At 43.4% G+C, this 25530-nt stretch overlaps 1 protein-coding gene across 4 annotated transcripts in view; it reads right to left on the bottom strand.

The window, feature by feature from the left end:
• The window catches only part of ATP2C1 (ATPase secretory pathway Ca2+ transporting 1), an 831636-nt gene that overhangs the window by 206485 nt on the left and 599621 nt on the right, over positions 1 to 25530 (bottom strand). For all 4 annotated transcript variants that reach the window (XM_085630651.1, XM_085630649.1, XM_085630650.1 and 1 more), the window contains 4 exons: positions 22110 to 22234; positions 17800 to 17897; positions 2036 to 2131; positions 1855 to 1944 (listed from right to left, as the gene is read on the bottom strand). In XM_085630651.1, coding sequence (XP_085486777.1) covers positions 1855 to 1944; positions 2036 to 2131; positions 17800 to 17897; positions 22110 to 22234 — 409 coding nt within the window. The remainder of the gene's footprint in view (positions 1 to 1854; positions 1945 to 2035; positions 2132 to 17799; positions 17898 to 22109; positions 22235 to 25530) is intronic.

Genomic DNA, 25530 nt, shown 5'->3' with positions numbered 1-25530 from the left:
TATGCACCTCTCATGAAAACACATTTAAGCAGGGTAACTAACACACTTTGTATCCACACCGGTCCAGAAGAAGAGGGCGAGCTGGGATGCTTTGTTAACCATTGAAGAGTCTAGATTTTTAGATGCCAGCCCAGACTTTTAGAAAGAAGCGCTGTAATTGTGGAGCTCGATCATGAATAACAGTCTGGTGTTAAGTATGCATACCTTAATTTAAGGATATTGGAAAAGACGTTAATTAGAGCCCCTGACAAACTAAAAACTAATGACCAAGAAAACTATTTTTCTATTTAGAACATGTGATAACTTTTAAAGGGCTTATCCAAGAGGTTAAGTGCTCTTCTTCCACATCATAAATGGTGTGCAATGTACAAAGACTACCACAGGCACAATAGAACTTCTGATTTTTCTGTATTCTCCAATACGGATTACTTCCATAACAGTACATTTTTTAATGGTCAAGTGCCAGTATACTCAAATTACCTATTCACCACAAGTTAGAGAAACACTGGAAGCAGCACCAGCAACTTTAATATTACTAATTTAATATCAGTAAAAAGCACGGTGAGCGTGTCCTCATGAAAACATCTAGGATTTCATCACCCAACCAACAAGAGGATAAAAGGAACTTATAAACTAAAAATAATGAAGAGTGAAAACAAGCTGGGACATTTGCTTTGTCAAAAGAACATTTTGAAAAAGACTAAAAATGCAGAAAAGTAATAGGCCCCAATTGCCACTCATTACTTAATTCAATAAGCATTCTGTAGTTATATGGTATACCTTATCACTACAGAATGCTTATTGAATGAATGTATTGTCGTTTGATCTTTATGGTTTATTTTACATCAGTGAAGTAAACACTTGCCATGTTTGCACCCCCAAAATTGTTTGGCTTCAGCACAAATAATGTTCTTTACATATAATTGGTAAATATTCAATTAAATATTAATATGACAGCACTTTGGGAGTGGGCCAAAAAGTCTATAATTTTATTTTCCTTTGGTACAAGATACTGAAATAGGGCCAAGATGCGTCTGTGACTCACACTAAATCCATAAATTAACAATGACATAAGGATTCGGTCCAGGTACCAGATGATTTATCCCCGCCCCCTCACCCCCAAACACATCATCATGTGAATCGAGAGAGGACCCGGTGATGGAAAACAAAGTATTATCCAACAACACAAAATTAACTGGTGTCAGAGAATGAGGCTGAACATTTCATTGGTACCAGACAGCTCCACTTAATACGAATGCCTTAAAGAAAAAAAAAAAAGATACGATCCTTCCCAAACAACAGGTGATATTATCCTAAGAAGGTAATTTATACAGAGCCTCACTATGGAGTATAAATCACTTTGAACGGACTAAACAAATCCAATCAAATGAGGTTTCCTTGCTGTTCAAGTACTAATCTTAAAGTAGTGATCCCAGCTTATTGACGTATACAAATACAGGTTGGTGCTCTGCCCGAGCTTGGACTATGTGCTGAAAGGGTGAATGATGTCTCAACTCAAAAATAAAAATAATTAGTAGGAATGTGTGCACATTGGATATTTATTATCATTTCATTGAAAGTCCTGTGAAGTAGAACTAAATGTAAGATCACGGTATCACAGCGCTTTCAGAAGCTTTTTAATGTGACAGTTCATTTGAAATATTGATATTCAAAGTCAGCAATTTTTCAAGTGAACTACTGAGATTCAGACAATGCAAATTGTTAAGTAATGTATCAAATAAAGGTACACTATTCTGGTTGTGTACTATGCTCTTTTTGGATCGCAAGCTTCACATTCTCACCATCAGGTTATAGAAAATAAAAAAATAAATCAAAGCAGAGAATAAGACTTGCCTTCATAGCAAGGGCAATCAAGGCTCCTTCTGTTGGCTTTCCCATCAACGTGCCGGTCCTTATTTCAGCATCATTGCATACACATCCTGCCTAATGGGGGAAAAGTCATCTTTTAGAAAGGTTATGTTCAATAAAAATATGCAGTCACTCAATATTAAGCACTTTAATAATTATAAAATACCTCAATAATGTTAGTGAAGGATTTTATGCTAAAGCCATGAATAACTTCGCCTTCATGGATCACTTCTCCACTTCCATTGTAGCCAACCCCAGTGACCTGAAAAGGCAAAAAAAATGAATAATTATGTTTCTACAATGCAAACAGTTGGAGAAATTGTGAGCAGGTATTAAGCTCCAGATATTCAGAGAGTGGAATACTAGTGGGTGTTAATATTGTCATGAAATGTGACTACATCTTGCTGCAGATGTCACAGAACAGAACTGTATATAGGTGCCAATCGTGCTCACAGATGCCCAGTTCTCTTCTTTTACACACCCTCAGATTTAGAGACGAGAATGCCCTAATTGAAAAGAAGATGGTAGTAAGCGAAATTTAAATTGATGAGTAATCTAAAAGTACATAGAGCATCCACCAGAAACAGTATTACAGAAGATAAGTAAATTATCTCTCTGGTGGATATTTCTACCCACAGATTCTTCACCTCTATAAACAGTACTAAAGCAGTCTCCTCCAACAGGAGGTGGGTCTGAAGAACTGAACAGGCACAATGTCGCTGCAGATCTTCAAATAAAGCAGAATTGCCTGGTTAAAATGTGGAGAGACTTTCAAGGAGCGGAGGAGAGAATATTGTGGGAAGCGTAATAGACTGCCCTACGTGAAAGGAGGCACAGAGGAGCCGAAGAGTGCATCTATGAAGCGGCTCAGTTGGTGCACACATCAGAAAGGTCAAGACCAAATTACAGCACAGTGAAAGGAGCAGGAGAGAAGTGTGTGACAACTCGCTTAGAAAACTGCTCACAAGAGATGATTTGAATAATGAAGACAGGCAGGCAGGGCTGGTGAATAACCTTTAACTGTACCCAAAACAAAACCTTGGTGGGTCAAAGACAGAACAAGCAGCAGTACAATGGACAACTTTGCTAGTAAATGGTCAACGCACCTCTGAATACCAGGAGACAAAGGTAGCACAGCAAATTGAGCATACAGACTTCGTGGAAGGACGACACACAGCCAGAATGGCATGCACCAATTCAGGTGGAAGATCAAAGTCTATCCAATTGGTCTCACTCAATCCCATGACACGACGGTGCAGATTATGGATGTTAAGTTGGAAAACCGAGTCCGGTTACTGTGATGCTCAGGATCAGGAATTCTTAGAACCAAACCCTCCAAATCCAATCCGGTTCCTGTGCTCGGTCCAACTTCAACTTCCTCAGAATGAGTGGTATCAGAGGCAGTGGTGGAAATGCAGACAAGGTTGAAGTTCCTTCACAGGCAGAATGCATTTCCCCAGAGATCGTTGATGAAGGATATTGAAAGGTAAAAAAGGTGGGTCACCGAGCACTTTTGGATGTGGCTGAATACTGCCAGGATCTTCTAGGATGGGGGCAATTTGTCAAGATTTGATAGTTCATCAAAACTGACAAGCTGAAGTGTGCTGGGCTCATCCACACTGATGCTGTGTGTACTTGCTACACGTAACGTGGAAAACAAGAGTTTGTTGAGCATTAGCCACAGCCACAACTGCAGGGCCTCCACAAACAAAGCGCTCAATCCCCCACTGCCCTGCATGTGATTGACTTGATCCTGATTTACGGCAGACGAGCCTTCAGGTATAACTTTACAGCATGCAGCTCCAACAGATTTATGTGACAGCACTGCTTCAACAGGGTCATGAGACCCTGAATCTCCACTTTATCTAGGCCCCTTCCCCAGGCCCCTTACATCCACTCCCTCACTCTGATGTTGAATGATGATGCAACGGTTACCACCATAACTAATGGCGAGGGAAGGCAGAAACGCCTGTCGCAAGTCAGATAGATGTCCATTAGTCAAAACTGCAGATCCAGAGAGGCATCCATGACGAGGCGGATCTTGTCTGGAATCCATCCTTACTGCTGGACCCATTGAGGTGCAAGTTCTACTGGAGAGCCCACATGTACCAAATGAGGAAAAGGTACCAAAAGGAAGCAAGATGTTAACAGGCTAAGCAGCTGCAAAGTAAACATCACTATCATAGACTGGATAGCCTGGCCTCAATCAGGGGATGTAAAGACCCTCAAGATGACAACACCAAGATGTCCCCAGAGAAAAGCAGCCTATGTATAGCTGGATATGAGACTTAGAATCATTGATGGTGAGCTACAGGCTGAACAACAGCAGCATCATCATCATAATCATCCTGCTCTTCTGGTGGTCTGACAAGCTGTGTTTCAGGTGTACTGGGTCAGGGAGAGGCCCCATTAATGAGGGCAGGCACAGTAGTGTTGTAAACACGATTACTCCAGGACCCCTTTGCCAAGCATCCTTGCCTCATGTCAAGAACTGCTCTGGCAAGAACGCATCAACCATGCTACTGCAAAGCAGTCGAGTTCAGTATAGCAGGTTTTTAAGTAAAGTACCAAGAGGGGAATTGTTGTGGAGATGCAATGTGCCTTGGACAGAGCCTTCACTTCTGGGTCGACCTGGTATTACTGCACCCCGAGTGTGTCAGTGTCTTTAATTGCTAGGGGGCCTATGAACAATACATGTCCAGCTGTGTCATGGGAGGTCTAAGCTCATGCTGGCTGAAAAAGGGATATGGAACACAGTGGAATGTAATGGTGACGAGGGAACAGAGTTAGGTGCTCAGCACTCGGCTTCATGTGGGGCAGAGATCAGGGCCCTAATTGCTCTTGGTGTTTCAAGTCTAGCCCCAGGTCAGCACACCACAACTGCAAATGAGGCACTTTCTTCCATTGGTGGACCAGTGGGAATTCTAAATCAGAACTCTGTTGAAACAGAGTCCAGCATCTGGATAAACAGGGCTGAGTAAGTTGTCTCCTACCCTATATTTTTCATCAGCATAATGTGCTAATGTTGTAACAAATCTGAGCCAAGCAGGGCCTTCTACCACTGGTAGTATAGCATTGTAGAAGAAGCTCAGAGTCAGGTCTGGGACGAGATGACGTTGATCCAGCACCGGAGCCAGGAGGTGCCAGCATAGAAGTGTCCAGCATGGAATTTGGCATCAGACTGGAAGTCTGAACCGGCGTCAGCACAGGGCCAAGTGAAAGCAATGAGAGTTTGGCACCTGTGACTTCATAGAAGGTACTGTGGAGGGAGCTGGCAGTGTCTTAAAAACTTGCAGCATGGACGCTTTAAATGCCTCTATCTGATGCGGGTCAATGATTATCTAGGGAGTTTGGGGCGCACTGCGACCAGCTGTGGAACAGGCTTAAGAGTCAGGGGGCCGTGGTGGTGAACTATCCTTGAGCACTGATTACACTGCTTTTCACCTGGAGGAGGATCCCGCTGCTGGCACCTGTGTTATGCCACAGACTTCAACTTATTCGATGTAATTGGTCTAACATGATGGCAGTTGTCTATTTCTAAAGTTGTGCCACAATAAATAAAATACAGGGCCTACGGTTCAGTGTAATTTGTGTACATCATTCAAAGGTTACTTATGTGGGAAGAAACCAAAACAATAGTCAAAGATGCAGTCTATTTGTCTTGCCAACATTTAACCCGATATGAACTTTTTCCTTAGGAGGAGAAAAAAAGCTAAACACATTTTCAATACTTTCCATAGGCAAATCGAGATTCCCAGTAATAATGCACAGTGCGATTTATTCTAAATCATCATCTAGTATGCCCTGTAGGAAAGTAGGATCTGCTTTCATGGTCACCCCCACTTTTTGCTTGTGTCCTTATGTTTTTCTGACTAGTCTGACTGGGATCCTGCTAACCAGGACCCCGGTGTCTCTGTGCTTCCTTACTAAAATGGACATTGTGAGTACTGAGGTACACACCAGATTGGCTACTGGTGTACCCAGATAAGTCCCTAGTATATGGTACAAAGGTACCCAGGGCATAGGTACACCAGGGTTCTCCGATGGGCTGAAGCATGTATTATGCCATTCATGAGACCACTCAAATAGTGACTCCTGGCCTGCCATTGCGTCCTGTGTAAGCTGGTGCATGCACCAGTTTTGACAGATATAAGTTCTCTTATATCTGAGGTCACTACACTTAAAACCTATAAGTTACCCCTAATGCAGCCCTTTCAATCCTGAAGGCAGGGTGCTTGGTTCTAAGTTATGTTATAATATTCATAAAGCGCATGACTGCCCCAGCAACGGGGCGGCCCAGTGCTAGAATCGGACAAGGCAGGACCGGCCAGGGAGAGCTAATAGTCAGAGAATAGCCAGGTCTTCACAGCCCTTCTGAAGGCCCAGTGATCACGTGTGAACCTGATCGATAGACAGGGAATTCCAGACGTTGGGGGCTTTTGCATGGAAGGAGTGCCCACAAGCTCTTGCTCTTCTCACCAGGGGCATATGGGCTAGCCGAGTGCAACGCACGAGAGGGAACATAGGGGCGGAACAGATTGGCCAAAAATGAGGGGCCGGAGCCCAGGAGAATTTTATGGGAGATATATAGGGCCTTAAAGTGAATTCTTTTCTCCACTGGGAGCCAGTGCAGACTGTGAATAAAACCAGAGAGCAATCCTTCGGAAGGGCAAAATGAAGCGGAGCTGCGGCATTCTGGGCTTGCTGAAGCCTTTTGATTACCATCTTGTTTGACCCGAGGAGCAATGCATTACAATAGTCACGCCTAGACAATATGGTGGATTGAACGACCATCTGACGCGTGCGGGAGTCAAAGAGTCCCAGAATGGGTTTTAAGCCTCTTAAGAGTCCGAAACAGGTGCCTGCGACTGATTTTGCCTGGGCATCAAAGGATAGGGCACGGTCTACCCAGACACCCAGGTTCCTGACAGCAGTTTTAGGCTGCGTAGACAGACCTAGCGCAGGAGGCCACCAGCGACTGCCCCATAGGTAGGTATCTCTCCTCGGGAGAAGGATTTCAGATTTATTCTAGTTTAATTGAAGGCAGTTGGACACCAACCATTCAGGGATGATAATCGGGTCTTCTTGAAATTTGGCAGGATTCTGCGTAGGGTAGTTGGAGAAAGAACACCAACTGCGTGTGATAGGCGTAAGACACCTGGGTGATGTTACGAGATTTCGCAACTAATGCCATCCAACGGGAGGATGTAAATATTGAACTCAATACAGAGCTCTGGGGAACCCCATAGCGTAGCGATTGAATATGGGAATGATAGTGCAGGAAGATGACTTGGAAAGTTCTGTCGGCCAGAAAGGACGAGAACCAGGAGACAGGTTTGCCACCGATGCCGACAACAAGATCTTGTGAGAGACAGTTTCAAATGCTGCACTCGGATCGAGCAGAATCAGCGCAGCAGATCTGCCCTCATCCAGTGAGACACATAGAAGCTCTGGGACCGCCAGCAGAGCAGATTCCGTGCTATTTTGGGGTCTAAAACCGTTTTGGGAGGGGTCCAGAATAGAGTTGGATTTCAGAGTTACAGTGGCATTGGCATGCAATTCCGTAATTTTAGTGAGAAAAGGAAGCAGAGAAATAAGACAGAAGTTTTCAGGCCTAGAAGCGTCCAGAGTAGGTTTTATTTCAACAGTGGAATCACTTTTTCATGTTTCCACAATTTCAGTACCAAGGCTGATGACTGGGACTGATTAGTCATTTGCAGACACTCAGGGAGCAAACAATCCTGAAACTCTAGGAAGAGGTCGGGTTTAAGTGGGTGGTCCGGAGAACCCAAGGTTGCCTTATTAAATAGAGCTAAGAGATCTTCAGAGAAGAGGGGGGGGGGGGGAGGGTGTCTTAAGGACAGCACCGAATGTGGGTCTCAGTCCTTGCTGTCTGGACCAAAGTGGTCGTAAATACACTCCACTTTCCCAAAGAAATACTTGGCCAGTTCCTCACACTGAGGGTTAGAGGATATAGTGTGCTCTGAAGCTGTAGAGGGTTTCATTATGTCCTTTAGGAGAGAACAAATTGTTTTAGTAGGGTTGTTGCTATTTTTTATTTTGTTCGCAAAGTGTGCGGCTCTTGCTTCCAAATAAGTTTATGACAGGCCTTAATGGCATCTCTGTAGTGTGTTTTGGCTGTGTGTTCGTAGGAGCGTCTCCAGGCTTGTTCTGGAACCTTGCAATTTGTCCTGGCTAGGGTCAAGGACTTGTCGAACCAGACGTTGGCCTGATAATTTTTAGAGTGAGACAGTTTAGCAAGAATGCACCTGTCTAGCACTTGAGTAATCCAGCTATTGGCTGCCTCCATGTTAGATGACAGTTCAGGGCTCTGAGTGCCAAGGCTGCCCGAAACTTATTAGAGTCAAGCTTATGCCAAGGATCTTTGATCTAAGGATTCTGATGGTACTGTAATTTAGTGCCTTCAAGACTTCTAGAAATAGGAATATGAAAGTGGTCAGTCCATGTCATCGGTAGAGCAGCCTGGACCTTTAGGGTGGGAATATTATAAAAGACCGGGTCCAGGAGATGTCCAGCCAGATGTGTGACCCCTGAGACAGATTGGGTCAATTGACATGCTACCATGTCTCCTAAGAGATTATTAATATTAGAGTCTCGATTTGGTTCAAGATGGAGATTGAGGTCACCTACAATGTCACAATTAGCTATTTTTACTGCCTGCATGAGCGAGCACCCCTACAACCTTCGGAGTCCATTCTCCCGGGTTGTAAGTGCATTAGAGTGGCCCTGCATCATTAGGCGATGACCATCCCTAAACTGGCTGTAACGAACCCGGTCATGTTTGGTGTCAAACACGTTGGAATCATAATCTCACACCGTAAACAGTGTGGGAAGTATGATTCTATGCACTGTAAAGCTTCTCCCAGAGGCCCTCAGTACCAATCTTCCAGAACCAGACAGCAAGCTATGACTGATGCCGGTCAGAGACACAATTCTGCCCTCCTGCTGCTGAGCCAAGCTCGAGCAGGAAAAGGCAGCCAAGTTTCGGTGACGAAGAAGAGGTCGGGTTTCTTGGAGCCTAGCAGGCTCCATATTTCGAGAGCATGTCTTGGGATTGAACGGGCGTTGCAATAAACCCCGTTAATTGTTTAGGTCGTTGACCATATAACAGCCTGTGGAATTGATTTAGTGTGAGGGGGCGGTTTGATTAGAGCGTTTTCTGCCTCATCATTAGGAGGGTAGACTGGTGAGCAGGGTGTTGTGAACCTCTCAGGGGGACTGGCAAAGTTTAATGCTCTGAATTCTTCACTTGAATAGCGCAGAATAGCCATAGGTACGGGCAGAAGTGAGGATAAACAAGTGAGGAGAGGAGTGTGCGAGTGAGGAAGGAGACAGCGGGGAGAAGGGACAGGGTGCCCAACATCCAGCGACGGCCAGGTGCAGAAGGGCTTGCCTTTGGCACGCCGCTGCGCGTCCACGCTGTATACTGGCTTATGAAGAGGAGGAGGGAGGGGGAGGAGAGGCGGCAGCGACTAGAGCACTGACCAAATTATGCACTTACTTCCGGTTGGAAGTGGAAATAATATGAGATGCAGGTTCCTCCGCTCAAGCGGCACAAGCCGTGGCGGAAAGGGGACGGCTGAGAGCCCAGAAGAAAGAGTAAAAAGGTGAGGGCAACACAAGTGTAAAAGTAGTTAAAATGTAGTCACATCGGAGATAAAATATAAATGCACTGTAAATGAAAGAAGGTAGGCACACTATATATTTGGCCGTGCCGCGTCTAACCTTCCGTAGTCCGGTTTATACCTTGAACTAGTGGCGAATGTGATGCGACCCACAGACCTCCAAGACCCTCCCTTACTGCGGTCTTTACTGGTATCGATTGGAGACTGCTGCCGGTCATGTCTCACCACACTGTTCCGTCACCTGAGACACTGGTTCCTATTGCAATATAAAACGATTCTGTCGCTATTTTGGGAAATGTACATGAAAACAGCTGCATATCGGCAGCGCTCACTGGAACAGTTGACCTGGTATTGCTTATTGCTTGGCACCTGCACTGGGAGTTTAGGGCATGAAGATGGGTTGGGGTGGGCTAGTGATCCTCCATGCTCCTTGTCCCCACCCCCACACTTTTGTTTTGTTGTTGTTGTTCCTTGCCTCTTAAGCAATGCGTGCATCTATAGACCTTTCTCTATGGATTATTGGATGGGGGAGACTGGGTCTGTCGGAGACTTAGATGGTCGCTAACATCTACCCATGTGTTCCACCACATGCAAATCGCAGTTTTTCTTTGTTGGGGGTTACATAGTGTGGGTGAATTAGTTGTTTTATGTTTATGTTTTATATTATGGGGGAAAAATAAAACACGACCACAGACCGGGCATGACCGAACTTTGCTTTTTAAGAAGAACTGAGTGAGGCGTAGAACAGGCAAGGGTGGACCACCCTGATAAGCCAAAATTGCTATTCATCACCTGGAATGTACGAGGTCTTAATGATCATCACAAAATCTGGAAGGTGGTAGCTTATCTCAAATGACAAATCAATTTTGCAAGACACTCACCTGCTACCTGATAGTGACGCATTGATAAGACGACAACTACATGGCCATTAACATTCTGCAGGGTTTTCCGCACAAGGAGTTCTAAAATGGGTGAATGGTCCCAATAACGACAACAGTTTTGTCACTCCTTCAGGGCTCGACTGCTGCAGTGGGGTGATCTCCCACAGATCGAGGAGATTTCAACTGTGTACTTGATCGATACCGAGACTGCTGGAGCGGTCTTCCTTGCCGCCCATCCGCAGCTGCCAGGGTACTCATGAAAATAGCAAAAGGTACAGGACTAGTTGACATTTAGACACAGCTGTCCAGAGGGTGGAGCATACACCCATTACTCCACAGTCCACGATATCTACACCGGCACAGACTACTAAATGATATCTAGGAGTTTAGTGTCACGAGTATCTGAGTGTACGCCCCTTCTTCGCATTCACTCTGACCACTCACCTGTGATACTGTTAACAAGATGAGATGGCTGCCCTTATTGATTTCTATTCTAAACTCTTTTCTTTATAAATTGTGGACTATGTTATCCTTTTTTTTGGCTTTTACCTCTTTTGGTGTTCTTCTCATTCTGCCTTGTGGACAACTTTGGAGTTTCGGCATCCTTGCGTTGTCTTTATTGAATTTGAACCATTTATTTATTTTTTATTCTCCTTTATTATTTTTCCTTCTACTTTTCTTAAGGAAATACTCTTCCCACTTTGAGATATCTTGTATTGTGGCTATATGCTACGCTCTTGTATACAAAGGAACATATTTGCGTTTGTTTTTATATGTGGTATACTGTATATATATTCTGACCGTAATAAGATTTTGTCTTTGTGGTCAAATGTTTAGTCTATTTTGTGTGGTTTGTATCGATTTTGGGCTAACCGTTAAATTGATGACTTTGTTTGATTGTTTGTGACCTTTTGTTTTATGTATTTGCTTATTTTTCATTTATATTTTATTTTGTATTTTGTCTTGTGATATATAATTGTATTATATATGTGTATTTATGTGTGTTTTTATAACTATTATAGCCCTGACGAAGTTCCCAAGGCACTAGTGAACGAAACACGTTGGCTGTGTGCCTGTGTTTTATCAAGCATCTTCAAATAAAAAGAAGAAAAATTTTCTGAAGCACAAGTGTTGGTCTTGTATGACTTTTGACAGAGTGCACCTTCCTTTTTTCTTGTGAACTTTTATGTTAAATTAGTATCTTTCAACAGCAGATACTGGGAGATGTTGCACTCACTCTGATACACATGATTAATGGAATTTAAGTGCTTGACCAAGGTCGGCTGATGGTTGCTTTGTTGTTACACCTGTGATACTGGACCTGGAGCTTACTCCCCAGGGATTGCTGTTTTTACTTGGCGATTCCCTCCCTACTCCCTTTTGGACCCAGTTTTTAAGTCCAAACTAGCACAAGCGAAAGAGGATTTATTTCCCATCAATGGCGGGGCGAGGGAGTCAGTCAACAGTTTTGCCATATTACAAGTTTATATTAGAGGCTCTGAGCTCACTAAACATGCTGGTGCCCTTAGATCATTAAGGGGCAGATTGGCACACTTAGAAAAGGAGATAGCGGACTTGGAAACAAGGCACCAGAGGGATGGTGACCCTAGCATATTAGGGGAAATTAAAAGTAAAATGGAAGAATATCACAATACAGCTAATGACGAGGTCAAACACCTGGGTAAATATGCTGTTGCAAAGACATATGGAGATGGAGAGCAACTGGGAGCCCCACTTGCGATGCTAGCGCGCCCCAGGAAGGAAGCCGAGGTGATCATAGGCATCCAGGATGAAGGGGAGCAATTGGTTTGTGACATGGCTCACATTGTGGACAGGTTCCACAGATACTATGCTGGCCTAAACACGTGGGTCACGCCTGAAGAGGCTATCAAGGATTACCAAGAGCATATCGTCATGCGGTGGCTTGCAGGAGAGGGAGTACCTATTGGCTCCACTGAGCCCTGCAGAGGTACGCGCTGCCCTCTCTAGTATGCCGTCTGGTAAAGCACCAGGCACGGATGCATTAACGGTAGCCTTTTATAGGGCCTATCAAGACCTCCTCGCATTTGGTCACACTTTATGAAGAGGTGGCAGAGTCTGGTAAGATGCCTCCCTCAATGCAAGAAGCATTAATCATTACTCTCCTGAAGCCCGGTAAGACCCCTGAGAATTGCTCCTCATACAGGCTGTTATCCTTATTAAATATTGGCACTAAAATATATGCTAACGTTTTTGCCAACAGGTTGGCCCCTTTGCTACCAGGAGTGATGCGACCGGAGCTGGCTGGATTTGTCCCAGGTAGAAGTTTGATGTATAACACCCATACTGTATTTGGCGCTATACAGCATGTAGATCCGAACGCGAGGTCAGCTGCTGTGTTTTAAGACACAGAAAAAGCAGTTGATTCTGTGGAGTAGCCCTTTCTGCGAACTGTCCTTCGCTGGATCGGAGTGGGAGACGTGTTTCTGAGACTGATCGAGATCCTGTACATGGAACCAATGGCTTGGATTCGAGTGGGAAACACTGTGACGACCCCAATAGCAATCACTAGGGGAACCAGACAGGGATGCCCCCCGTCGCCCTAACTATATGTGCTGGTGGCTCAGCCCTTGGCATGTGCTCTCCGAGAATACCATGAGCATAGGGATCTCTGCTTCCCAGGTTATAACCTTGTAATATCAGTATACGCAGATGATACCCTTTTATATGTCTGAGACCAACCTCTCACCCATGCTACGAGAAGTGGTGAGATTTCAGGAGCTTTCAGGCCTCAAGATCAACTGGGACAAATCCAAAATCTTCCTGCTCACCCCCACAATGACACCCATAGTTTGGAATTCTCTCCACATTGGGCGACTGAGTCCAGTATTTAGGGGTACATTCAGACCCGGTGCAGGTCCTCAGAGAGGAGTACGGCAAAGCAATACACAAATTAGGAGAAGACGTTAAGCACTGGATTAAACTTCCCCTGTCTCGAATGGGGCAGAAAGCACTTATGAAATTGGTGGTATTTCCCAGATTTTTATTCTTTTTCCACCATATCCCAATGCTCCTACCAAAGTCAATGTTTGCAGAGTTGGAAACTCAGCTCCTTCGGTTGACGTGGGCTGGTAAACAAGCTAGGGTGCAGTGGAAGATTCTTACCTTGCCGTACAATAGGGGGGGGTGGGGGGGGACCAAATGCTCCGGACAAAGACTTGTACTACAGGGTGGCGCAGTGCACGGCAGCGTACCACAGGCTACATGGTCTAAAGGATCTACCATACCTGTACATTGAAAGGGACGCTGCACATCCTCTCACTCTCCCCTAGATGCTATTCCGCAGTCAGTCTAGGTGCCATGGCATATAGGACTCTTAATTCTGTGACACGCTTGGCGGCAACTGCTGGAACAGCAGGCCAGCTCCTTAGTATATTCCCCACATGTTCCAATGGATTATTGCTTTCGGTTTCCGCCGAGTCAGAAGAAAGGAGCATTAAATGCTCTGGGTGTCACCGTGATGAGGAAGTTATTCCAAGAAGGGGAGGTGAAGGGTTGGGACGCATTCCAGAATAGAGATCAAGCACAGACGCCCCTAGCCCGCTTTCAATATTTTAGAGTCCTTCACACCCTGCGGGAATTCTTAGGGGATGACATACAGGAACCCCTAGCCCTACCTGCCCTGTTGCTACTGATTCAATCATGCACTCCCACTGATCACAAAGGTCTACGCTCTAGCACAGGAGGTGCGCCGGCTAGGTGTCATGCACGTCCATCAGGAGTGGCAGAGGGACTCAAGCAAGACCATAGACGACGAAGACTGGTGCTACAGCTGCTCTGTGACCAAATCAGTATCACTAAATGGGAGACAGTCTCATTCATTTTAAATATGTCACTCGTGTATACTACACCCCACAAAGACTTAAAAAATACAGGTTACGAGACTCCGCGGGGTTCCCGATATGCTGTACGGGTGTGGCTGATTTTATACAGGTTACAAAAAACAGTGGACCCTAGTAGTAGGGGGATTAAGATAAGGATAGACACAAACTAAATAGTATTTATGTCCTTTGTCCAGCCGGACAGGAATTTATTTGGCGATGCACAAAATCAGAAAGTAATGTCAAGGGGGCACAGCCCGTGACCTACAGTAAACAAGACAAAACAACAAATATAGGCAACAGCGAGCAAATCGGTCTGTATACTTATAATCAGTGAACAGACTAGATTATAAATTTGAGTGACCATTGTACATAGCATTCACAAGCATATTCAGTACATATGATCCTATTGTGTCGACGACGTTTCGATGCCGAAAAACAAAATAAATGGCACCATCTTCAGGACAAATATATAAATCATGTTTGTCTTGGCAGCGATCCCCGCCAGAGATGCCGCGTCCTGCGATTCTGCAACCGGCACTACTTGAGCCATGATCTGGACGGTTTCCTTGATAAATACGCAGGATATCCTGATATCGATGCACCACTGATGGTCTTAATCCTTCTCTAACTGAACTACCTTCTCCGCTTTAAGGACCAGCCTTGCATGAAAGGCAAATTGTTTATAATTCCAAGACAAACATGATTTATATATTTGTCCTGAAGATGATGCCATTTATTTTGTTTTTCGGCATCGAAACGTCGACACAATAGCATCATATGTACTGAATATGCTTGTGAATAATATGTACAATGGTCACTCAAATTATAATCAAGTCTGTTAACTGATTATAAGTATACAAACCGATTTGCTCGCTGTTGCCTATATTTGTTGTTTTGTCTCGTTCACTGTAGGTCACGGGCTGTGCCCCCTTGACATTACTTTCTGATTTTGTGCATCGCCAAATAAATTCCTGTCCGGCTGGACAAAGGACAAATACTATTTAGTTTGTGTCTATCCTTATCTTAATCCCCCAACTACTAGGGTCCACTGTTTTTGTAATAAGTTAACGCCCAAGGTCCCTAGTGTATTACCTTCGGGTTCCCTTGTCTCTCATAACTGATTTTATACATGTGGCATGGTATTGCACAGATGTAGCCAAATTCTGGAAAGTAATATTCCAAGAGGTGAGTAGGATTACTGGTTACCCATTGACAGCTTCTGGGATTCGACAAGGTGGTGGACAAAGCAAACAGACACTTGGTGTCTATTACTGGCTCAACACTGGATAGCGATGCGTTGGGCCAGGGGCCCACTTCCCACCCAGGGTGGATGGCATACAGACACGGTCTACTGCATCACTCAGACGTATTCAGTGAGCTACTCCCTCCTCAGAGTCACCCTAAAAACCACTAAGGCTTGTATCAAACATATCTTGTGGGCAAGGAGACTGGGGAGGGGGAGTGAACGGGGGCACTGTACCTCATTGTGGAGTACAGACCGGTGGCAGAGTTACTACATGATAGGCAATGCGAGAGGGAAATGCGTTCGCCTCCTGGCCGATACAATGCTCACTAGGTTGACTGACCCACAACTGTTATCATGGTAGGAGATGGTTACCGGGTGACACTACCTGGGACGGGGTTAATGCATGGCTGTGGTTCACCCGTTTTTGTAAAATGCAAATAGTGTAATTGCTCATTGATGTTCTCGATGTACTATGCTACCCTTCTTTGAGGGATTTGTGTATACCTATTATGGTCATGATTTAACTAAGATTTGTGTGCTCTCGTGTTTCAACAATAAAGAGAATAAAACGAAAAAATTAATATATTAAAAAGCAATTTCCTACAACTCTGGACAAGGCCTTTTGTCTGCTGGCCTATAACCAGAGGTTTCTTTTACAAGTCTTCATCATGTTGTGTACTTAACTCGTATTATTCACACTGGTAGTGTTAAGCAGGAAAATAAATAGGAGGCAGTGTGTGCAGGAGGCCAGGATACAAGAAGAATAGGTAAGAGATAATGTGGGGGGTTAGGGGAGGGGATGAAATACCGCTGGTTTAATCCAGGCTGGTGATGCCTAAAACTTCAAATGTAAGTATGCAGCGTCTCCTCTGAACAAGGCTATATGTCCCTACCCAAGATCTGTGCACTGGTGTACTTCTGGCATACAATCCTATAGCAATATTTGTTTCTACACTTTTGCGAGCAGTCTCAAAAAGCATCCACAATATTCCAAAAAACCGTTGCCTTAAAATGTTCAATTATCTATTCTCCTCTGTATTTTGAATGATTCTCTTGTCCCTTTATATAATCTTATGCCTCCTCTCTCTGAGCACAACCTAATCTAAGTCACATGCATTGTTGCCCTAATCCTTACTATTGTTATCTCTGCAAATTGGCCTCACAGCATTTCAACGATCACAACTTCTCCTTTAAAAGTCATGCCCCTGCAACCCAACAATACCTACTCTCGTGTACCTGATCTATTAATATCTCAAATCGCTGCATGAATTCCCTCTCCCACTAAGAATCACACCTAACTCCTATTATTTTAATCTAACACGTAGAAACTGAGGGAAATGCATGACATGGTTTCTTTAAGACTAATCCCAATAACCCAAAAAACTAAAATTACTAACTCCAGGTTCCGGAGAAGCATGCTCTTCAGGGGTAGTAAGTACTATATAAATGCAGCTACAATACAATATATAACCCTCCTGCCTCATACCAATACTAACCCCATAACACTCAGCGGTTGGGCAGTCAAACATAGTTCATACAGACTACATAATTTCCTTATACTGCTTGACACTTTCACACTCGCATAACTGCTATGGAGCATGTCCATCACCCAGTACTGTACCAGTGCGCTGCATTAAACCACCTATTACTAACTGAACAGGCATGGAATAACTGAAGAGATCTGCCACATGTTGATTGCCAATGGAGGATTTAATGTAGTCCACCTCTGCGGGTCCCACCTAGCTACATACTTTGCCCGATTTTGCAATCTCACAACGACAATCAGATATGGGACGATAGTAACAAAGTCCATCCCAGAAGCTCTTTAATCCAGGTCTTCCTCCAACCTATGCCTGCTCAGGACTTTAAACAAGACCTCTCAGAATGAACAACCCAGTTCAATAACCAGCTCAGTGGACTATGAAAATAAGAAATACCTTAAGGGACTTGCAGAGATACCAGCTTACTGAAAACCACAAACTCCATACCATTCTCTCACACTTCATCCATCACTTTGCTAAGCACTGCTTCCCGTAACACGATAACCACACTCCGATGGCCATCACCCACACCATGGAAACACTTCCCATATACGATCAAAACAACATGTTTCCACCCACCACAGTGTAGCGTGCTACCCTTGTAGGAAAGTACTTCTGTGCCCCGCAAAGGGTAGTAAGCACTATATAAATGTTTCAAAACAATACAAGAGATTCTGACTAGACCACACTAAAGACCCTGTATAACAATTTGATTAAGAAAAAGGTATTTGACGAAAAGCAAATCAATATTACCTCTGCATGCAGTCCATCAGAAGTAAAGATGCGAGTAACTGTCATTTCATTCTTTGTTAGAGTCCCAGTTTTATCAGAACAGATGACATTGCAGCAACCTATGAAAATAAACACATGCAATGAGGGACAAGACATTTACTGTATGCGTGTGTAAACATAATTAAGTGTACAGTGATTGGGTCAACACATTAAAAGCAATGCCCCTGAGGATCAATCTTTCACAAATGGGTTGCACTACTTAATGTTGTCCTGATGGGTGGGCGGACAGATGATGAAAAGGTGAACAGAAATATTAAGAATGGCTTTAGGAGGACAGCAGACAACTGTTCAATGAAGCTGGATTTAATTCTGGCAGATGACATCAAAGCAACGATCACTAATGTCATTTTTAACTGTGTAAATGCCTACAACATTGAAGCCTATTCTGAGTTAGCACAGCAGCTGGATAGGAGTTTGAGGGCTGTAGAGATTTAGTGGATCATTCACACAGATTCATAAAAAATAATGCTGCTGAGAAAATATGTATGGACATTCATGTCTTCAAAAAATATGTCCATCGAAATGTACTAGGAACATGAAGGTATGGGGAAAGGGGCCTACATATAAGAAGGATAGCCACATATAAGTGAAAATCAACATCCATGTGAAAACAAAAATCCTTTAACATATCCTCATCTCCGAGGTGCAAGCGTATGATCAGACGCTATTCAAATGAGGTGGCAAGCCTTAAAAGTGGATGTGCGTGAAATCTGCCAGCATCTTTAATCAGTGAAGTAATACAATTAAGAAACAGAAGCCCACGTTTATTCCATTTGAATGACTCCTCTGTTGCTGTCAGTTGTTGCAATTTCAGTAAAGAAAAAGGAAGAAAAGCACTGAAAGGAAAGGTAAGCCTGAATTGGAGAACACCACTAACCGCATTCATGATCCTGGTTCATGAGTTATAGTTATAGAACAGAAAGCAGCTACGCAGAAGAAAATCATACTACAAATTGGCGCGTCTCCGTCGAGACTGGGCTGATTCTGGATTTTTTGGGATTGTTGGATAGGTTAGAGGCAAACATCTTTTGAGACTTCTGCTATGATCTCCATTACTATTTGTAGGGCAGCACCTTGCCACTGTCAACATTAACAGTCTCTTTAGGAAAGCTGATGGTCAGAACAGAGCAGAGGCCATATTTGTCTTAGTATGTCTCTTACATGCACATTGATGATGTAGAACGAACTGAGCTATCACCCGCATTTACCTTGAGTAAGTAAGGAAGCGGAAGGCATTTTAACTAAATGGAGAGTGCCTAATGACCATACCAACATCAGAAGCAGAGCTGTCCCAGGTCCCAACCGTGTCTGAAGGCTGAGTCAGAGACATCAGCAGCAATACAATGAAAGGAGGCAGAAGAAGCATAGGATGAATGGAGCGAAGGCTATCATTCAGATGCAGCTTATCCTTGCTGCAATTTCCTTCACTGTTACCGCCACAGCACCTTATTCTTCCCTTGCTGCCACTGGTTGTGTGGGGCCTGCAGTTCAAAATCTGCAGCCATGAAACGTTACTTGTGTTGCAGTGGAGCCGACATGATTTTAAGTTTAATCTAGAACCCGCTGGCATCACTAGCTTCTAAAGCGCTCACGCAATTGTGAATACCGAGATCTTACAGCCTCTGCGTAAATTCCAATTGGAGTATAGTTTAACTGCAAATAGGAGGAGTACTTGACTGGAAATATGTGCACCCAGAGGGGAGAGGGAAAGTGTATAGTTTATTCAGGTCCCTGAGGGATAAGGCCTCAGAAGGCACAGTGAAACATGGTTAACCCTGTGACGAACCAGGTGAATTTATTTCGGTTGAGCACCTTAGAGGAATCTACAGTGAAATTAGGTTTAGAAGGCTCCTCGGAGAGTGACTTCTTACTACTAGTCCTAAATGCTACCTTAAAATAGTCATGTACTCCAAGACAGTCGAGGCACCATAGCGTAAACTACCACGTTATATGGGTGAAAAACAATTGAGTTGCCTCTAGTTGGACGGCAGCTGGTACCAGAATGCAAAGACGTATGCATAATTTACAATGACCTGAATCACTTCAAATATAAAATAAAAAAAACACAATAGGGAACAGATTTACACCTTAAATATGTCCAAGAGGAATGTAAAGTGAACCAGTATTAAAGTCCTTTCAATAAAACCATACAGGAAGAATGCCGAGCACTACTTCGGAAGCATTGAGTTTTCACAAAGGTATACAGATATTATTGGATTCACTTTAATTTCATAAAAAGCACAAAAAAGATTGGAGGTTCGTGATAAGAAAGCAAAAGAATGAACATAATGAAAAAGGTTTGTAAGTCTACGTAACTGTAAAAGGTCTCTGAACATGCAGTCTAGTAAACATCCTTGGTGTACAGTGGCTCTCAGTGGGTATTTTGGATAACAGACCATTTCTGTGGAATCACTTCCATTCACCCAAATTAGAACTCGGGAACTTTTAAACCAATATATTTATTAATATTTATTTTAGCCCTCCAATGACTATTTTGCTCCACTTTAAGTGTCAATTGTTCTTTATGTTACGTATAGTTCTCAGAGAGCAACATGTGTGAATGATTTGATTCTAAATCCAGTAATTCACGGCCATGACGTAGCAACAGTTAACGAAACCGGTTACCCACGGTTGCTAGGTCATAAACAAATATTCTAAGAACCTGTCAGAACAGTGCTGGAAAGCAGGGAGCACAGCTTCTAAAATAGAGGGAAGGAAAGGAACAGAGTGGTGAGGATGGCAGGCAGGAGGATTTTTTAATCTGTGAGTGGGAATAAGGCCATGTTATGTACAGCACCCCCATTATTCCTCTGTTCATGCTTGGCAGTTCAAAGCAGCTTGGATCTCCTTGTCTATCTGAGGTCACAAAGCTCCGCAGTGAAAAACAGCCCCATAATTCACGGTTACCTATCTATAATACTATATTTTCCCAGCAATGTTCTTCTCAAAAAGATATATATTTTTATACCCGTTATATCTTGTTTGACTGCAATATTGTTCAGTTGCTTTCTCTAGACTACACCACGCACATTCTCCATAAGGACTGCCTGACTGCTCACGCCAAGCTACCAAAGTGGGTCGGTCCTCTTGTTTGGGACAGTGTGGGAGTAAAACAGACTGACTTTTCCACTGAAACCTCTAACAGACTTCCTAGAGAGGTACAAAAATGGAGCAGGGTAAGGTGGAATTGAGTAGGCTCAGTATGAGAAAGCAGAGCGCAGAGACTGAGTGAAAGTGAAGGGAGTGCTCTCTACCTTTCATCGGAGTTACTATAGACTCCGAAGGAGACCATGCTGAGCCTAAGCACACAGCAATCACTTGATTTATGTGAACCTGCAGACAACAATAGCAACATAATTCTGTAGCAAGGATATAATATAATCTGGTTGAATTTGAGCAGGACCATAGTCACCTTCAGGAGTAAACTGCACCATCCTGAGGCAATCATATCAAGTTCAACATGACTATAGATATTTACCAGTCCTCCTCTTATGTACCAAGAGCAAGACATGCCAGAGTAAACACTAGAACTCAATTTGAACTCCCAAAGTTTACCTACTCTTGACTACAGAATACCTGCGTGTCTCTAAGAAAAGTGCACAACTTGTGAAATTTCCAGCTTGATGCTGCACTGAGCAATACTTATCTTCTTGAGTGCAATTATAAAGGCTGGATTTTTGTCCCATACTGTCAGTGGATAACAATCAAAGAACAAGCGGGCATCTCAAAGTGAATGAAGGGGAAAAGAAAACAAAGAAAGAGCCTGTGAAGAAGACACATTTATGACATTTGGATCATGAGTTTGGGTGTAGTACTCTTATCCACGAAGAGAGATGCAAACAACTACCCTGACATTACAAACGCAATAAGAGAAATGCTTGTTCTGCTGGTCATTCAGAGCAATGGATTCACAAATCAAGAGGAGCCAAAACCAAGAACCTGATAGTCTAACAGTGCCATGAAAGGACCACCCTATTTTTGTGACCCATCCCCCACACGTCATTGTGCCAGTGCAGCAGCTGGAAACTAACAGACACAGACTGCTGTCTAATCTCATTATGAGGTCATGCTTCCCCCAAATTGCCCTTTCAGCATCAGCATCTCGCTCCCAAATTATCCTCATCAAAATGTTTCCAAAAACTAAAGCACCTGCCTCAGCATAATTGAGAAAATTAAATTGTGGTTGTTTACACCAGTAGCACAGTTCCACAATTTTATCTTTACCAATACATATGTTCAAACTTAGACCATGTGTTTACACATATGCATACCTAGGGTTTCCACAATGGGCAATTTTTTCACAATTGCTTTCTTCTTAACCATCCTCATAACACCAAGAGCTAGTGTCACTGTTACTACGATCGGAAGACCTTCAGGAATAGCAGCCACAGCCAAACTGTAATAAGAATCAAGAAATTTGTTACAAAACAGCCAAGTCTACATATTGTATTTACATGGTTACACAACACTGGTGAGAACTGTTTTTGAAATAAACTAGTTACTCCTGTAAGTCCAGTTCTCCAGCACTAGATATTTCATAGATTCACAGGCTTGAACCAGAATAGCAAGCAGGCAAACAGATCTTGACATGAGGGGTGATAAGGCTCATATTTACTGAAAGAGATTCGGCTGAACTGCTTGCTAAACTGAAGAGTCCCAATTTCAGGCTACTTTAGCCATCAATCTGGGATTTGCTTGAAGTGTTGTTCTTGGCAAAACGCAGGTACAGTTCTATGATTGTGAACACCTGAAGTTCCTCTACTCTTCAAGCTGATGTCGGGCCAAAAGGAGTGCTGTATCGTAGGAGAGATAATTTAGTTCTGATCTATAGATCAGTTCAAAAGGATCAACATCTATTGGTTGAACAGCTCGTTCAGCTTCCGTGGTTCTGTGATACATCTAACATGTGGAAAACAGCAGAATAGTCCTTACATGAAATACTTGATAAACCTTATTGAAAAAAATAATGGAAAATCCAAGGTTCATCTGAACCTGGCTAACTCTGCCAGATAGACACCAATAAAAGTGTATTTCAAACCCTGTTTAGCCAAACTCAGGAGATACATTAGAATTTGCTGCAGCTGAATCAAAACATGATATAAGCATTTCCTAGTGCACCATACAGAAAAGCGCTTCCATGTGTACTGGAGGTCTTGTTGGTGAAAAGTTCATGCGCTCAATTCTAAACAGTCCTACAGCAGGATATGTAACTGAACAAATTCTAGATGGTCAGGAACCATGCTATGAGGCTCAGCAATTTGAGACCATCATGCAGTGCCTGATCGTTGAATGGAAACTGGAATGCGTTAACACGATCAGAGGTATGTGGACAGTTTGAGTAGTTTGGTGTACTACCAGATCTAGTGAGCCATGCTGGAGCTATTAGCATCTAGCCATCTTCAGCAGATTAGGGATAAGTGGAAAAAGTGGAAAAGAGCCGGCAAAGATGTTCAGCCATGTGACTGCAAAGACATTGCTCATTAATCAATCTTGTCAATACTTATCAATCCCTATTACCTGAACCTTTGTCATGTTGCAAACAGGTCGATGATGGGTTGTCTCCATTGAGAGTCTGCTGGAGTTTACCCTGCTGAAGTTCCCATTTAGGACAATCCAACAAGGAATAAATGAGCATCTGTATGCAGATTCTGTATCCCTGCTAGGTGTTCCACAGAGACTCCTCCATTTATGGAGTTTAATGGTTAGTATTGTCAGTTCTAATCCTGTTCGGACAGTCTGGTTAGGATGGTTTGTAATCCCACACAAAAGACATGGAGCTCCAATATATTAATATTGAGAGATCTGCTCTTTTGACCATAGATAGACCTTTTGTGGAGAGGTCTTGCATGTGTGCTCCTCAACATTCCATCAAGGCATCAGTCTTTCATGATCAGCTTGGCTTTTGTGAGTTGGAATGGAAGGCCCGCTAACAATTTGATGGGAATATCTACCACAGCAGATGCCTATTTTAGATGCAGAGTGACAGTGGAACAATGTTAAAGTCGTCACATGAGCCGGTTATCTACTGTCATCGCAGCTCCAACTCTTATTGAACTGGCCTCATTCATAGTAGGAAAAAGTTAATGATACGCAGGTGACTGTCTCAATCCAGAAAAGATTTGTAGGTTTTGACCGTAGACAGTATCCCATTTATGGAAGGTTGTGGCCATAGTTTGTGACTTTGAAATATGTCTTCTGTCTGAAAGGCCTTGCCTAAGGTTGTATCAAGGAGTGGTTCTAAGAACTGAAGGCAAATCTTTGCCACGACTGATGCCCTGGCCACTTAGTGTGTCAAGCTTAGCCTATTGAACAGGCTTATCCAAGTACCAATCTGTGATTTTGGAGCAAAAGAGGATTTCGCAAGCAACAATCCAAGCGTGGAAATATCTGCTGACCTGGATGCCACAGAATGGCCACCATTGGCTCTTTTTAGGGAACTCAGAGAGGCGCATTTCAGGATGAAAGGGAATGCTTGAATTGATAGTGTTGTCCCACCACTGAAAATCTCAGCAATTGCCGGAGATTTGGATGTAAGGGAATCTGAAAATGAGCACTCTGAAGGTGCAAGGAGTTGAGGTATTCTCCTTCCTGCAACAAAGGCAGCACTTCTCGGAGGGTCACCGCTCAAAAGGACAGCCTTGTCAGAAACTTGTTGAGTTCCCAGAGGTGTTGTATTGGCCTCCAATCACCAGTTCCTTTCTTCACGAATAACAATAAGGAATAGAAACATTGATTCCTCTGTGCTTTGGGAACGGTTCTAATGCTCCCTTGAGAAGTTACAGTATCTACTGCTGTAGTTTGCAAAGGTGCATTTGGTGTTCATTTGCTGGTGGATGACACAAGGGCTTTTGGATAAACTCTAATGTAAGCCCATATATGGTACCAATGGAGAGATGCGATTTCAAATAAGGCAGTCAGATTTTAAGGATGGCCCAAGCATTAATTGCCCTGTTAGAGGTTCCCTCCACTGAATGGATTCTACAGCCCAAGTTGTCAATCCACTTGCCTTTTCTATATAAAGGGGCAGAGGCATGGGTGACCGGATTTTGAGATATTCTTTGGGTCACTTTTACAATGACAGTCTGGTTTAGGGTGCCCCATTAGACAAGCAAGTGTGTCTGGTGCTCTATATTTCTTCTCTAGTTGAGGTATTCATGGTTGGACTGTAGCTGGTATCTTCATGAATTTCAACCTTAAGTTCCAGTTGGATTCTAAAAGTAAAATGGTCTTCACAGACTTCTCCTTGAAGTAATAAAAGGCACATTCCCCATTGGAAGCTAAGAGATGCCTCCTAAATGTATGGGAACCCACTGACTTAAACAACACACGTATGACCTGGGTTACATTGGGGCTAATGATAGCGAAACGTAACATAGCTCAGAAATGGGGGGCATCGCAAGCTCCGACAATATGTTTATGGAAGAGAGACAGGGACTGGTGCATGCTCCGGGAAAAATATGTTTATGTAGCCAGGGGATGTCCTCAGAAATGGTCCTGCATTTGGAATGATTGGAATGAATATAGAGGTACCATATGCACCCCACCACTATTACCAGCTCGAGATGAACCATTATAGTAATTGCACGATTCACCTGTAACCAGCCTAATGTGTTTGTACAACGTCTGTGATCTATGTCCAATTAAGACACCTGACTGTATTGTATCCATGCCTTGTAATTTGATTCCTATCGT

This window comes from Triturus cristatus, chromosome 10, assembly GCF_964204655.1.
Source record: "Triturus cristatus chromosome 10, aTriCri1.1, whole genome shotgun sequence".
NCBI lineage: Eukaryota > Metazoa > Chordata > Amphibia > Caudata > Salamandridae > Triturus > Triturus cristatus.
The sequence above is the reverse complement of the archived record's forward strand: the minus strand, read 5'-3'. Positions and strand labels throughout refer to the sequence as shown.